The 15657-nt window shown below is 39.8% G+C and overlaps 1 protein-coding gene across 1 annotated transcript in view; it reads right to left on the bottom strand.

The window, feature by feature from the left end:
- Positions 1-2279: 2279 nt before the first annotated feature.
- The window catches only part of phaf1 (phagosome assembly factor 1), a 35667-nt gene continuing 22289 nt past the window's right edge, over positions 2280-15657 (bottom strand). The window contains exons 9-12 of the mRNA XM_084315504.1: positions 9872-9918; positions 9465-9523; positions 5013-5085; positions 2280-2971 (exon numbers count right to left, since the gene is read on the bottom strand). Of these exons, the coding sequence (XP_084171630.1) occupies positions 2888-2971; positions 5013-5085; positions 9465-9523; positions 9872-9918 (263 nt within the window). The 3' untranslated portion in view covers positions 2280-2887. The remainder of the gene's footprint in view (positions 2972-5012; positions 5086-9464; positions 9524-9871; positions 9919-15657) is intronic.

The raw sequence follows: 15657 nt of genomic DNA, 5'->3' as shown, positions 1-15657 counted from the left end.
GATGTAATTACCGCAGCGCGCAGGGAGAACTCAGAGGAGAACTCGAGGGAGAACAGTGATGACCCTCAGGTGGATTGATGAACAAATGAACCGGACCGAAGTGGCATAGGTTGTGTTGGAACATAGCCAGTTGGCGAACGTTTTAATTTGTTCTTGGATGTATGTAGCCGGTTGGCGAAGTTTTGTTAACGTTGTTCAACGCGTTGCTGACGTCAACAGCGAAGAGGTGAGTCTGATGTTTATTATTTGCTGGGTGCTGCTGCCCTGTTTTGTTGTGCTTTCATTATGTTGCTCTGCTCGAAATCTGATTTCTGTTTTCTGTTTGTTTGTATAGTGACTGAGTAGGCTATTGTGTCGTGTGTGTGTGTGTGTGTCGTGTGTGTGTCGTGTGTGTGTGTGTGTGTGTGTCAAAGAAGATTCTATAGCCTTCAATACGTTTTACGAGGCTGTCTAATAAGCGAGCACTGGGACGGCATTCTAATAAGAGCGAAACAGGCTATGTAAATGCTTCTTAGTTTTAAGCGTGATATGCGTTATTTAGGCAGACCTATTGGACATTTTCGTTTTTGTTTATTTATTAAGTTCATATAAAACCGTGTTTCGAATATTTAAAACAAATGTAAATATTATTTACAGTCGGGCTTATTTTCGGGCAGGGCCTGAAGTTCACGGGCTCGGGCTGGGCACGGGCTTTATTTCAAGGCCCTTGCAGACCACTAGTGTGCACTGCACAGACATTATGATTGTGCATGTAAAGCATTAGCAATCAGCCAAGGGTAACAAGTGTTCTGCAAATGAAAATGTGTGTGTGTGTGTGTGTGTGTGTGTGTGTGTGTGTGTGTGTGTGTGTGTGTGTGTGTGTGTGTGTGTGTGTGTGTGTGTGTGTGTGCACGTGCATGACTGTGTGAAGAGGGGAGTGGGGGTCGGGGGGGCAGTTCTGTTCCGTTCTGGTCAGAAAGCTTCTGGGTCCAAAAGGTTTCGCTCTGAATGATTCTGCTCAGAGGTTCTGGGTCCATAAGTCCCTCTGGGGACCGGGTCAGGTGGGATGTAGATCGAGTCTCGGACCAGGTCTCACTAGAGATGTGTTCTGCTGGGTTCTGGTCTCACAGAGTTGTTCTAGTTGGGCTCACGCAAGGTTCTGTTGAAACCGAAGTTATTGGGTCAGTTCTGGGTCCGGGGGGGGGGGTTCTCTTTAGATACAGACTGGGTTCTGGATCGCTCACAGCTCTGTCCTGGTTCTGATCAGACTAGGACCAGGTCTAGTTTGGTGACCAGCTGGTTTCACTGTGTGGTTCTGTTGCAGTTCTGGTCGGATCCTTTTTGGCTCAGTGGGCGGAGCCACAGTTTGGCCGTGCTGGTGTTCTTTGGCGGCCATCTTGGCTCCAGATACCTGCTCCGTGGGGCGTTGCTCGGCAACTGTAGAATTATGTTGATGTTAAGGACAGTGTTCCATATTTACAGACGACACTTCTAACACAACTAGTTCTAGAGACGAAGAAGAAGAGGTGTCCGGCCTCCGTGTGGTCAGCAGGTCAGGACTGGAGAAAGGGCCTCTGGTCAGCAGGTCAGGACTGGAGAAAGGGCCTCTGGTCAGTGGGTCAGGACTGGAGAAAGGGCCTCTGGTCAGTGGGTCAGGACCGGAGAAAGGGCCTCTGGTCAGTGGGTCAGGACTGGAGAAAGGGCCTCTGGTCAGTGGGTCAGGACCGGAGAAAGGGCCTCTGGTCAGTGGGTCAGGACTGGAGAAAGGGCCTCTGGTCAGTGGGTCAGGACTGGAGAAAGGGCCTCTGGTCAGTGGGTCAGGACTGGAGAAAGGGCCTCTGGTCAGTGGGTCAGGACCGGAGAAAGGGCCTCTGGTCAGTGGGTCAGGACTGGAGAAAGGGCCTCTGGTCAGTGGGTCAGGACTGGAGAAAGGGCCTCTGGTCAGTGGGTCAGGACCGGAGAAAGGGCCTCTGGTCAGTGGGTCAGGACTGGAGAAAGGGCCTCTGGTCAGTGGGTCAGGACTGGAGAAATGGCCTCTGGTCAGCGGGTCAGGACTGGAGAAAGGGCCTCTGGTCAGTGGGTCAGGACTGGAGAAAGGGCCTCTGGTCAGTGGGTCAGGACTGGAGAAAAGGCCTCTGGTCAGCAGGTCAGGACTGGAGAAAGGGCCTCTGGTCAGCGGGTCAGGACTGGAGAAAGGGCCTCTGGTCAGTGGGTCAGGACTGGAGAAAGGGCCTCTGGTCAGTGGGTCAGGACTGGAGAAAGGGCCTCTGGTCAGTGGGTCAGGACTGGAGAAAGGGCCTCTGGTCAGTGGGTCAGGACTGGAGAAAGGGCCTCTGGTCAGTGGGTCAGGACTGGAGAAAAGGCCTCTGGTCAGTGGGTCAGGACCGGAGAAAGGGCCTCTGGTCAGCGGGTCAGGACTGGAGAAAGGGCCTCTGGTCAGCGGGTCAGGACCGGTCACTTCAACAGTAGAATAATGTCACCAGAAACGTGCGTTTGTGTCCATTGGGTTTGGCGAGTCTTGGAGTTCTGGCCTGGTGGCATCGGTTGGTTGGGGTTCTGCGTTAAGTTGGGTTCATGGTTCTCTGTGGTTCTGTTGGGGCCGGGTCTGGCCTCAGTGGGGACTGGACTGGGACCGGGTCTGGCCTCAGTGGGGACTGGACTGGGACCGGGTCTGGCCTCAGTGGGGACTGGACTGGGACCGGGTCTGGCCTCAGTGGGGACTGGACTGGGACCGGGTCTGGCCTCAGTGGGGACTGGACTGGGACCGGTGCTGGCCTCAGTGGGGACTGGACTGGGACCGGTGCTGGCCTCAGTGGGGACTGGACTGGGACCGGTGCTGGCCTCAGTGGGGACTGGACTGGGACCGGTTCTGGCCTCAGTGGGGACTGGACTGGGACCGGTTCTGGCCTCAGTGGGGACTGGACTGGGACCGGTTCTGGCCAGCCCGGGAGCCGTACAGAGTGACCGAGGCGATGTGGTTGTTCTGCATGACCTGCCGAGACAGAGGAGAGAAACCTGGTGTGTTCTTTTCAACAAGTTCATATAGATTAGATTACATTCAAATATAGACCTTATTAGATCAAACAGATATATATATATTTGTAATGTTATCTCATTAGATCAAACAGATATATATATATTTGTAATGTTATCTCATTAGATCAAACAGATATATATATTTGTAATGTTACCTCATTAGATCAAACAGATATATATATTTGTAATGTTACCTCATTAGATCAAACAGATATATATATTTGTAATGTTACCTCATTAGATCAAACAGACGATATATATTTGTAATGTTACCTCATTAGATCAAACAGACGATATATATTTGTAATGTTATCTCATTAGATCAAACAGACGATATATATTTGTAATGTTATCTCATTAGATCAAACAGACGATATATATTTGTAATGTTATCTCATTAGATCAAACAGATATATATATTTGTAATGTTATCTCATTAGATCAAACAGACGATATATATTTGTAATGTTATCTCATTAGATCAAACAGACGATATATATTTGTAATGTTATCTCATTAGACAAAACAGACAATATATATTTGTAATGTTATCTCATTAGATAAAACAGACGATATATATGTGTAATGTTATCTCATTAGATCAAACAGAGGATATATATTTGTAATGTTATCTCATTAGATAAAACAGACGATATATATTTGTAATGTTATCTCATTAGATCAAACAGCCGATATATATTTGTAATGTTATCTCATTAGATCAAACAGACGATATATATTTGTAATGTTATCTCATTAGATCAAACAGACGATATATATTTGTATTGTAATGTTATCTCATTAGATCAAACAGACGATATATATTTGTAATGTTATCTCATTAGATCAAACAGACGATATATATTTGTAATGTTATCTCATTAGATCAAACAGACGATATATATTTGTATTGTAATGTTATCTCATTAGATCAAACAGACGATATATAATCCTAGTGCACTGAGTTTCTTCACAATATAGCAGGGTGTGTTCTGGAGTCTGTTCTCCGCTGGTTCTAACAGCTTTAACCCTTTAATCGCCAAGGACGCCGTAACACGTCATTCCCCGCCATGCTTAATCTGCCAATGACGCCGTAACACGTCATTGAGATCAATATTTCAAAGATCTGTGATGGCAATCATATTTCTCCTGCGGAGACTTGAGATCTACTGTTGATCCCCTCTCAACTTTCCAACGGTTCAAGAGCGCCATCTGGTGGCCGATCGGCGGATCGCCGAAACAGCAAACCGGAAACGGAAACTGGTGCTCATCCAAATTCGGTCCGACCACTCGCTATAGCTCCCGGGACTCGAGCTCGACACAATGGATAGCGATCCGTTACCAATAACTCGATAAACAACATGATTTGGACGTATATACTATTATACAACCTGGAGATGGATTGCATATTTCAACATCCCATAATAGCAATCTTTTTGCTCCACGCTCATCGCCCAACGGCCCGAGGAGACTGGGGTAAGTTTCAGCGTTTATTTTTACCGTGTTCGATACAAACTGCTCTGATGATCATATCACCCACACTAGATGAATCATCTAACGTTGGCCACGGAATTATAAACGACCCCCCCCCCCCATCCGGTCAACATCAGATGATAAGTAGTAACTTCTAGAAGCACGTACATTTGAATTTTTTTATCTGGCGCCGATCGCTATCAAACTGTATTTGATCATCAATATAATGCATTTAGGGCTATAAATCACGTTCTGCAGAAAACGATAAAAACATATTTATACTTTAGACCGTATTTTAGTATGAGTATGTGAATGAAAAAGTATAACGTTGCTACATCCTAAACGATAGATAATTGACGTTGAATGGGCCATAGTAATGTCAATTTAGCAATACAATTTAAAAAGTTATAGCCCTGCAAAGAAGGGGAACATCTCCATAGACAAATAGAGCTGGCAGAGGATGGTATAAGGATGCGTGGCAGAGAAAGGGTTAATAGGAACAGCTGACAGGGTCTGGTTCTGACCTCAAAGATCATCCTCTGGAGGCCGAAGCAGAACGTGGACCCGAAGGGGTTGGTGTTGTTCGCAGACGACGACCTGTCAATCAAAAAACACACAACTGATGATGTCACAGACCTCACTCGCTGCTCTGTGTACCTATATATATTTAATATATAAACATCTGCACAATACCTATATATATTTAATATATAAACATCTGCACAATACCTATATATTTAATATATAAACATCTGCACAATACCTATATATTTAATATATAAACATCTGCACAATACCTATATATTTAATATATAAACATCTGCACAATACCTATATATTTAATATATAAACATCTGCACAATACCTATATATTTAATATATAAACATCTGCACAATACCTATATATTTAATATATAAACATCTGCACAATACCTATATATTTAATATATAAACATCTGCACAATACCTATATATTTAATATATAAACATCTGCACAATACCTATATATTTAATATATAAACATCTGCACAATACCTATATATTTAATATATAAACATCTGCACAATACCTATATATTTAATATATAAACATCTGCACAATACCTATATATTTAATATATAAACATCTGCACAATACCTATATATTTAATATATAAACATCTGCACAATACCTATATATTTAATATATAAACATCTGCACAATACCTATATATTTAATATATAAGTCCATACCGTAAAGTCGCTGGACGAATACACATACCGTTACACCCCTAGTATATATGTATATATATTACCTGTGCAGGACCACAGCTTTCTCCATGGGGTGTATATCTGTATATATGTGTGTATATATATGTGTATGTGTATATATATATATATATGTGTGTATATATATGTGTGTATGTGTGTATATATATTAGAGGTGGGCATAGATTAATTTTTTTAATCTAGATTAATCTATCTGCAATCCTGGATTTAATCTAGATTAAAATGGCTAAAAAAAAAAAAAAAAATGCCGAAGGCATTCAAAATATGTGTGTTCTACCCAAATAATGACCAGAAGTAAGTCCTTACTTTTTCTTTCCTCCTTATGTTTCCTTATGTTACACCATGAGCCCATCTCCCGTTTCCAAAATGCATTACAGACTGTTTGAAAAAGCTGTTTTGCTATGATAATTGGTAATGAAATATCAAAATAATGTTCAATAAGATGTACTTGTGTTTAATAAGTTGTTTTATTCAGAAGTTAACACAAATAAATAATATTACCAGTACAGTACAGTATCTAGCACACTCTCAGGAGCAAAACAGAAAGAATCATTTCAAACTTGAACTATGTGACATGGCTTGAATCAACTGCTCCAGTGGAGTTGCTCAGTGGCCAATGGTGTCAACTGTGGTTGTACTGGGCAGCTCCCAGGTGTGAATGGAACTGTGTGAATGTTTTTTTGGTTAATGCGTTAATTATATTAACGCGCGATACTAGTATAGCGTTAACGCAGCACGTTAACACTGTTAACGGCCCAGCTCTAATATATATATATATATATATATATATATATGTGTGTGTATATGTGTGTATATATGTGTGTATATGTATATATATGTGTGTATATATATATGTGTGTATATATGTGTGTATATGTGTATATATATGTATATATATATATGTGTGTATATATGTGTGTATATGTGTATATATATATGTGTATATATGTGTGTATATGTTTTTTTTTCTTCACTTTTGTTTATTATACTTTTTTGAGGACATACAAATCAAAGTATATGTCTGCATATATGCATTATTGTACTGTCATTGTCCACATAGAACAGATAACAACATTAAACAGAAGAAAAAAATAATTCAAAAGTAAATGGTCGCACGACAGTCGTCTCAAAAGTATATAATTTATATATAATAATAGTATATCAAATATATAGCACATGTTCAAGTACCCAAATATGCTTCTCCAATGTATATATGGTATATCAAATAAATCACGTTGAATTAACGTTCACACAGATGAATACCAGCAAGCAGCATGATGGTTGCTATTCTGGAATAGTCTGGAACTGTACATCATCCACAAGTACAAGGAATGAACCCCACGTGTTCTTGAACATGGATGAAGAACCTCTCAGAGGACATCTTATCTTTTCTAGTTTGATAAAGTACTGTATGTCTCTAATCCAGTGAAGGTGAGTTTGTATAGCTAAATTGACATTACTATGGCCCATTCAACATCGATTAGCTATCGTTCAGGATGTAGGAACGTTATACTTTTTCATTCATAGATTCTTATACGAAAATACTGTCTAGAATATAAATATGGTTTTATCGTTTTCTGCAGTAATTCCTAGAATTTGCAAATTTGCATCAAATTCAAAACAGAGTAATGCACAAAATAACTTAAAAGAAAATAATAATTTTAAACAATGAATAAAGTATGCATGAAATAATAGGGGAAAGAAAACGTTGTTGGAACTTGTTACATTCACCCACACAAGGGCTGAGTAATCACACACACCCCCCCTCTCTCTCTCACACACACACTCTCCCAGCTCTCTTTCTCTCTTGCCCCTTCCTCATCTCTCTCACCCCCCTCTCTCTCTCTCTCTCTCTCTCTATATATATATCTCACACACACACACACACACACACACACACACACACACACTTCAGAAACAAATGAATCAATGAGAGCATCAATAATACACCTGAGTGAAGTCTAGTTACATTTTTTATTTATTTTTTTTGTAAAAGTTAATCGTGAGCTAAAATAGTGGCGCTAATAGAATCGGGCGATAACGCGTTAATACCGCGTTAACTTTGACAGCCTTAATATATATATATGTATATATTAGAGCTGGGCCGTTAACGTGCTGCGTTAACGCGAGACTAGTATTGCGCGATAATATAATTGACGCCATTTTTAACCTTTATTTACCCAGGGTAGGTTCTCTGAGCACAGATGCTCTTTTTCAGGAACGCCCTGCTTCACATTCACACAGTTCCATTCACACCTGGGAGCTGCCCAGTACAACCACAGTCTGACACCGTTGTCCACTGAGCAACTCCACTGGAGCAGTTGGGGGTTAAGTGCCTTGCTCAAGGGCACTTCAGAGGTTGGTATTCCTGCCGGTCCCAGGGATCGAACCGGCAACCTTCCGGTCACAAACCCGCTTCTCTAACCTTTAGGCCACCGCTGCCCCACGGACTGAACTGAATTGAGTGACCTGACTGGTTTATGGGAGTTTAACACACATGCTGGACTGAAAATGAATTGTTTGTTTTATGAAATGTTGGCTTATGATTTGAATTGAATCCAATACATGGACATTTTGATTTTGAATTGAGCATGACTCTTGAGTGGTTTTTGAATTTATGAAAAGGTAATTGATTGTTAAATTTGAGCAAACTAACCTATGATTTAGCTTGCTCAGTAGTCTAGGCCTACTATTAATTAAATTATTTGTCTACCTTTATGTGGTACAGTCTTATGCCGGAGCTATATGCCTAATTAACCAATTCAAAAGGTAATTTGATCCCATTGGCAGGGTTTGGCCCTGTCTGGCACCCAACGGGAAAAATATTATAGGCACTATAAGTAGACACCGCTACATAAAACAAGCTGGTCTGCCTGAGTGACTGGTGGAAGAAGGAGAAATAGAGATTGGACTGATTGAGTCAAGCCATGTCACATAGTTCAAGTTTGAAATGCTTCTTTCTGTTTTGCTCCTGAGAGTGTGCTAGATACTGTACTGTTCTGTACTGGTAATATTATTTATTTGTGTTAACTTCTGAATAAAACAATTTATTAAACACAAGTACATCTTATTGAACATTATTTAGATATTTCATTACCAATTATCATAGCAAAACAACTTATTCAAACAGTCTGTAATGCATTTTGGAAACGGGAGATGGGCTCATGGTGTAATGGGCCACCTGGCCTGAGAAACGTAAGGAGGAAAGAAAAAGTAAGGACTTACTTCTGGTCATTATTTGGGTAGAACACACATATTTTGAATGCCTTCGGCAGACTTATTTTTTTGAGCCATTTTAATCTAGATTAAATCCAGGATTGTGTGTATATATATGTATGTATATATGTGTATATATATTACCTGTGCAGGACCACAGGTTTCTCCGTGGGGTGTATATATGTATATATATATATGTGTATATATATTACCTGTGCAGGACCACAGGTTTATCCGTGGGGTGTATATATGTATGTATATATGTGTATATATATTACCTGTGCAGGACCACAGGTTTATCCGTGGGGTGTATATATGTATGTATATATGTGTATATATATTACCTGTGCAGGACCACAGGTTTCTCTGTGGGGTGTATATATGTATATATATATGTATATATGTGTATATATATTACCTGTGCAGGACCACAGGTTTCTCCGTGGGGTGTATATATGTATATATATATGTATATATGTGTATATATATTACCTGTGCAGGACCACAGGTTTCTCCGTGGGGTGTCCCAGGACCTCCTGGATGTGATCCCACTGTGAAGCGAACAGAGAAGGTGATGCAGCTCCACGGCTCATAATAAAGTAACTGTGATTATGTTGACAGATACTGCGATGTGATTCACAATATTAGAGGGAATGATCATTTTAAAACCTTAAAGGGATAATGTATAATACTGGCACCTGCTGGCCATGTGCGGTACCACCGCATTTCACCCCCTGTGTGAGAATTTGTGAATAGCAAACTGTGTTTCAGAGCTATTTGCAGAGACATAGCGTCAGAAAAAGCTGCGCAATCCCTTTGTGAATTCGCCCCTTAGCTTGTGACTGAGTAGAATTACTTAGTTTCTACCTTGTGACTGAGTAGAATTACTTAGTTCCTACCTTGCTGTAGGTGGTTAGAATGCACTCCTCTCCCTGAGAATCACATCCTTTTAGAGAGAAACAGACAGAGAGAAAGAGACACAGAGAGAAAGAGACACAGAAAGAAAGAGTGACAGACAGACAAACAGAAAGAAAGATGAAAACATGATAAATAAGGAACATACAGAGAATCAAATAAAAATGTTCAACAACCTACCAAATGTTTTTTTCTGCCGATTTGCCCACCGGCACTTTGGCAAGCACTAGTGGCTCGGGTGTGCATATTTTATAATACAATATATATATATCGAATTGGGACCGGTACCGGTCCCATCGGGCTTAAGAGGTTAAGAGTGATGCACTGCTCTGTTGTTCTATAAAGTGTTAAGAGCGATGCACTGCTCTGTTCTATAAAGTGTTAAGAGTGATGCACTGCTCTGTTGTTCTATAAAGTGTTAAGAGTGATGCACTGCTCTGTTGTTCTATAAAGTGTTAAGAGCGATGCACTGCTCTGTTGTTCTATAAAGTGTTAAGAGCGATGCACTGCTCTGTTCTATAAAGTGTTAAGAGTGATGCACTGCTCTGTTGTTCTATAAAGTGTTAAGAGTGATGCACTGCTCTGTTGTTCTATAAAGTGTTAAGAGTGATGCACTGCTCTGTTGTTCTATAAAGTGTTAAGAGTGATGCACTGCTCTGTTCTATAAAGTGTTAAGAGTGATGCACTGCTCTGTTCTATAAAGTGTTAAGAGTGATGCACTGCTCTGTTCTATAAAGTGTTAAGAGCGATGCACTGCTCTGTTCTATAAAGTGTTAAGAGTGATGCACTGCTCTGTTGTTCTATAAAGTGTTAAGAGTGATGCACTGCTCTGTTGTTCTATAAAGTGTTAAGAGTGATGCACTGCTCTGTTGTTCTATAAAGTGTTAAGAGTGATGCACTGCTCTGTTGTTCTATAAAGTGTTAAGAGCGATGCACTGCTCTGTTGTTCTATAAAGTGTTAAGAGTGATGCACTGCTCTGTTGTTCTATAAAGTGTTAAGAGTGATGCACTGCTCTGTTCTATAAAGTGTTAAGAGTGATGCACTGCTCTGTTGTTCTATAAAGTGTTAAGAGTGATGCACTGCTCTGTTGTTCTATAAAGTGTTAAGAGTGATGCACTGCTCTGTTGTTCTATAAAGTGTTAAGAGTGATGCACTGCTCTGTTCTATAAAGTGTTAAGAGTGATGCACTGCTCTGTTGTTCTATAAAGTGTTAAGAGTGATGCACTGCTCTGTTGTTCTATAAAGTGTTAAGAGTGATGCACTGCTCTGTTGTTCTATAAAGTGTTAAGAGTGATGCACTGCTCTGTTCTATAAAGTGTTAAGAGTGATGCACTGCTCTGTTGTTCTATAAAGTGTTAAGAGTGATGCACTGCTCTGTTGTTCTATAAAGTGTTAAGAGTGATGCACTGCTCTGTTCTATAAAGTGTTAAGAGTGATGCACTGCTCTGTTCTATAAAGTGTTAAGAGTGATGCACTGCTCTGTTGTTCTATAAAGTGTTAAGAGTGATGCACTGCTCTGTTGTTCTATAAAGTGTTAAGAGTGATGCACTGCTCTGTTGTTCTATAAAGTGTTAAGAGTGATGCACTGCTCTGTTGTTCTATAAAGTGTTAAGTGATGCACTGCTCTGTTGTTCTATAAAGTGTTAAGAGTGATGCACTGCTCTGTTGTTCTATAAAGTGTTAAGAGTGATGCACTGCTCTGTTCTATAAAGTGTTAAGAGTGATGCACTGCTCTGTTCTATAAAGTGTTAAGAGTGATGCACTGCTCTGTTGTTCTATAAAGTGTTAAGAGTGATGCACTGCTCTGTTGTTCTATAAAGTGTTAAGAGTGATGCACTGCTCTGTTCTATAAAGTGTTAAGAGTGATGCACTGCTCTGTTCTATAAAGTGTTAAGAGTGATGCACTGCTCTGTTCTATAAAGTGTTAAGAGTGATGCACTGCTCTGTTGTTCTATAAAGTGTTAAGAGTGATGCACTGCTCTGTTCTATAAAGTGTTAAGAGTGATGCACTGCTCTGTTGTTCTATAAAGTGTTAAGAGTGATGCACTGCTCTGTTCTATAAAGTGTTAAGAGTGATGCACTGCTCTGTTCTATAAAGTGTTAAGAGTGATGCACTGCTCTGTTGTTCTATAAAGTGTTAAGAGTGATGCACTGCTCTGTTGTTCTATAAAGTGTTAAGAGTGATGCACTGCTCTGTTCTATAAAGTGTTAAGAGTGATGCACTGCTCTGTTCTATAAAGTGTTAAGAGCGATGCACTGCTCTGTTCTATAAAGTGTTAAGAGTGATGCACTGCTCTGTTGTTCTATAAAGTGTTAAGAGTGATGCACTGCTCTGTTGTTCTATAAAGTGTTAAGAGCGATGCACTGCTCTGTTGTTCTATAAAGTGTTAAGAGTGATGCACTGCTCTGTTGTTCTATAAAGTGTTAAGAGTGATGCACTGCTCTGTTGTTCTATAAAGTGTTAAGAGTGATGCACTGCTCTGTTGTTCTATAAAGTGTTAAGAGTGATGCACTGCTCTGTTGTTCTATAAAGTGTTAAGAGTGATGCACTGCTCTGTTGTTCTATAAAGTGTTAAGAGTGATGCACTGCTCTGTTGTTCTATAAAGTGTTAAGAGTGATGCACTGCTCTGTTGTTCTATAAAGTGTTAAGAGTGATGCACTGCTCTGTTGTTCTATAAAGTGTTAAGAGCGATGCACTGCTCTGTTCTATAAAGTGTTAAGAGTGATGCACTGCTCTGTTGTTCTATAAAGTGTTAAGAGTGATGCACTGCTCTGTTCTATAAAGTGTTAAGAGTGATGCACTGCTCTGTTGTTCTATAAAGTGTTAAGAGTGATGCACTGCTCTGTTCTATAAAGTGTTAAGAGTGATGCACTGCTCTGTTGTTCTATAAAGTGTTAAGAGTGATGCACTGCTCTGTTCTATAAAGTGTTAAGAGTGATGCACTGCTCTGTTCTATAAAGTGTTAAGAGTGATGCACTGCTCTGTTGTTCTATAAAGTGTTAAGAGTGATGCACTGCTCTGTTGTTCTATAAAGTGTTAAGAGCGATGCACTGCTCTGTTCTATAAAGTGTTAAGAGTGATGCACTGCTCTGTTCTATAAAGTGTTAAGAGTGATGCACTGCTCTGTTGTTCTATAAAGTGTTAAGAGTGATGCACTGCTCTGTTGTTCTATAAAGTGTTAAGAGTGATGCACTGCTCTGTTGTTCTATAAAGTGTTAAGAGTGATGCACTGCTCTGTTGTTCTATAAAGTGTTAAGAGTGATGCACTGCTCTGTTGTTCTATAAAGTGTTAAGAGCGATGCACTGCTCTGTTGTTCTATAAAGTGTTAAGAGTGATGCACTGCTCTGTTGTTCTATAAAGTGTTAAGAGTGATGCACTGCTCTGTTGTTCTATAAAGTGTTAAGAGTGATGCACTGCTCTGTTGTTCTATAAAGTGTTAAGAGTGATGCACTGCTCTGTTGTTCTATAAAGTGTTAAGAGCGATGCACTGCTCTGTTCTATAAAGTGTTAAGAGTGATGCACTGCTCTGTTGTTCTATAAAGTGTTAAGAGTGATGCACTGCTCTGTTCTATAAAGTGTTAAGAGTGATGCACTGCTCTGTTGTTCTATAAAGTGTTAAGAGCGATGCACTGCTCTGTTGTTCTATAAAGTGTTAAGAGTGATGCACTGCTCTGTTGTTCTATAAAGTGTTAAGAGTGATGCACTGCTCTGTTGTTCTATAAAGTGTTAAGAGCGATGCACTGCTCTGTTGTTCTATAAAGTGTTAAGAGTGATGCACTGCTCTGTTGTTCTATAAAGTGTTAAGAGCGATGCACTGCTCTGTTGTTCTATAAAGTGTTAAGAGTGATGCACTGCTCTGTTGTTCTATAAAGTGTTAAGAGTGATGCACTGCTCTGTTGTTCTATAAAGTGTTAAGAGCGATGCACTGCTCTGTTGTTCTATAAAGTGTTAAGAGTGATGCACTGCTCTGTTGTTCTATAAAGTGTTAAGAGTGATGCACTGCTCTGTTGTTCTATAAAGTGTTAAGAGCGATGCACTGCTCTGTTGTTCTATAAAGTGTTAAGAGTGATGCACTGCTCTGTTGTTCTATAAAGTGTTAAGAGTGATGCACTGCTCTGTTGTTCTATAAAGTGTTAAGAGTGATGCACTGCTCTGTTGTTCTATAAAGTGTTAAGAGTGATGCACTGCTCTGTTGTTCTATAAAGTGTTAAGAGTGATGCACTGCTCTGTTCTATAAAGTGTTAAGAGTGATGCACTGCTCTGTTGTTCTATAAAGTGTTAAGAGTGATGCACTGCTCTGTTGTTCTATAAAGTGTTAAGAGCGATGCACTGCTCTGTTGTTCTATAAAGTGTTAAGAGCGATGCACTGCTCTGTTGTTCTATAAAGTGTTAAGAGTGATGCACTGCTCTGTTGTTCTATAAAGTGTTAAGAGTGATGCACTGCTCTGTTGTTCTATAAAGTGTTAAGAGTGATGCACTGCTCTGTTGTTCTATAAAGTGTTAAGAGTGATGCACTGCTCTGTTGTTCTATAAAGTGTTAAGAGTGATGCACTGCTCTGTTGTTCTATAAAGTGTTAAGAGTGATGCACTGCTCTGTTGTTCTATAAAGTGTTAAGAGTGATGCACTGCTCTGTTGTTCTATAAAGTGTTAAGAGTGATGCACTGCTCTGTTGTTCTATAAAGTGTTAAGAGTGATGCACTGCTCTCTGTTCTATAAAGTGTTAAGAGTGATGCACTGCTCTGTTGTTCTATAAAGTGTTAAGAGTGATGCACTGCTCTGTTGTTCTATAAAGTGTTAAGAGCGATGCACTGCTCTGTTCTATAAAGTGTTAAGAGTGATGCACTGCTCTGTTGTTCTATAAAGTGTTAAGAGCGATGCACTGCTCTGTTCTATAAAGTGTTAAGAGTGATGCACTGCTCTGTTGTTCTATAAAGTGTTAAGAGTGATGCACTGCTCTGTTGTTCTATAAAGTGTTAAGGAGTGATGCACTGCTCTGTTGTTCTATAAAGTGTTAAGAGTGATGCACTGCTCTGTTGTTCTATAACGTGTTAAGAGTGATGCACTGCTCTGTTCTATAAAGTGTTAAGAGTGATGCACTTGCTCTGTTCTATAAAGTGTTAAGAGTGATGCACTGCTCTGTTGTTTATAAAGTGTTAAGAGTGATGCACTGCTCTGTTGTTCTATAAAGTGTTAGAGCGATGCACTGCTCTGTTGTTCTATAAAGTGTTAAGAGCAATGCACTGCTATGTTCTATAAAGTGTTAAGAGCGATGCACTGCTCTGTTTTGCCACCTAGACTCATTACATCCACACTGTGATTTTTTATTTTCTATTGCATCATTTTACTGTCTATTTTAAAACTGCCATAGAATCAAACCGTAAACGAAGATCTATTGGGATGTTAGATCCTAATGTGATTTGCCTTACCTTATCCATATCTATTTCATGCTTGTTTTATATGTCTGCACTTTGTGCTAATTTAGTCTTTGTTGCTGCTGTGAAGCACTTTGAGCTGCAATTATTTTATGAAAGGTTCTCTACAAATAAAGTTTATTATTATATTAGTATTATTCAGTTCTTCTGCCAAATAAATCAAATACATTTCTTAAGCACCTTTCTGATGAGCAGGGGGATCCTGAAGTCACATCTATGATATCTGAGAGACACAGAGTGACAAGTCAGAGAGAGAGAGAAAGAGAAAGAAAGATGCAAATAAAGAATAAAAGAATGGTGATATCTATCTATCTATCTATCTATCCATCTATC

The sequence above is a fragment of the Notolepis coatsorum genome (genome assembly GCF_963971535.1).
Source record: "Notolepis coatsorum genome assembly, chromosome: 6".
Lineage (NCBI taxonomy): Eukaryota > Metazoa > Chordata > Actinopteri > Aulopiformes > Paralepididae > Notolepis > Notolepis coatsorum.
This window is presented reverse-complemented; position numbering and strand designations above follow the sequence as displayed.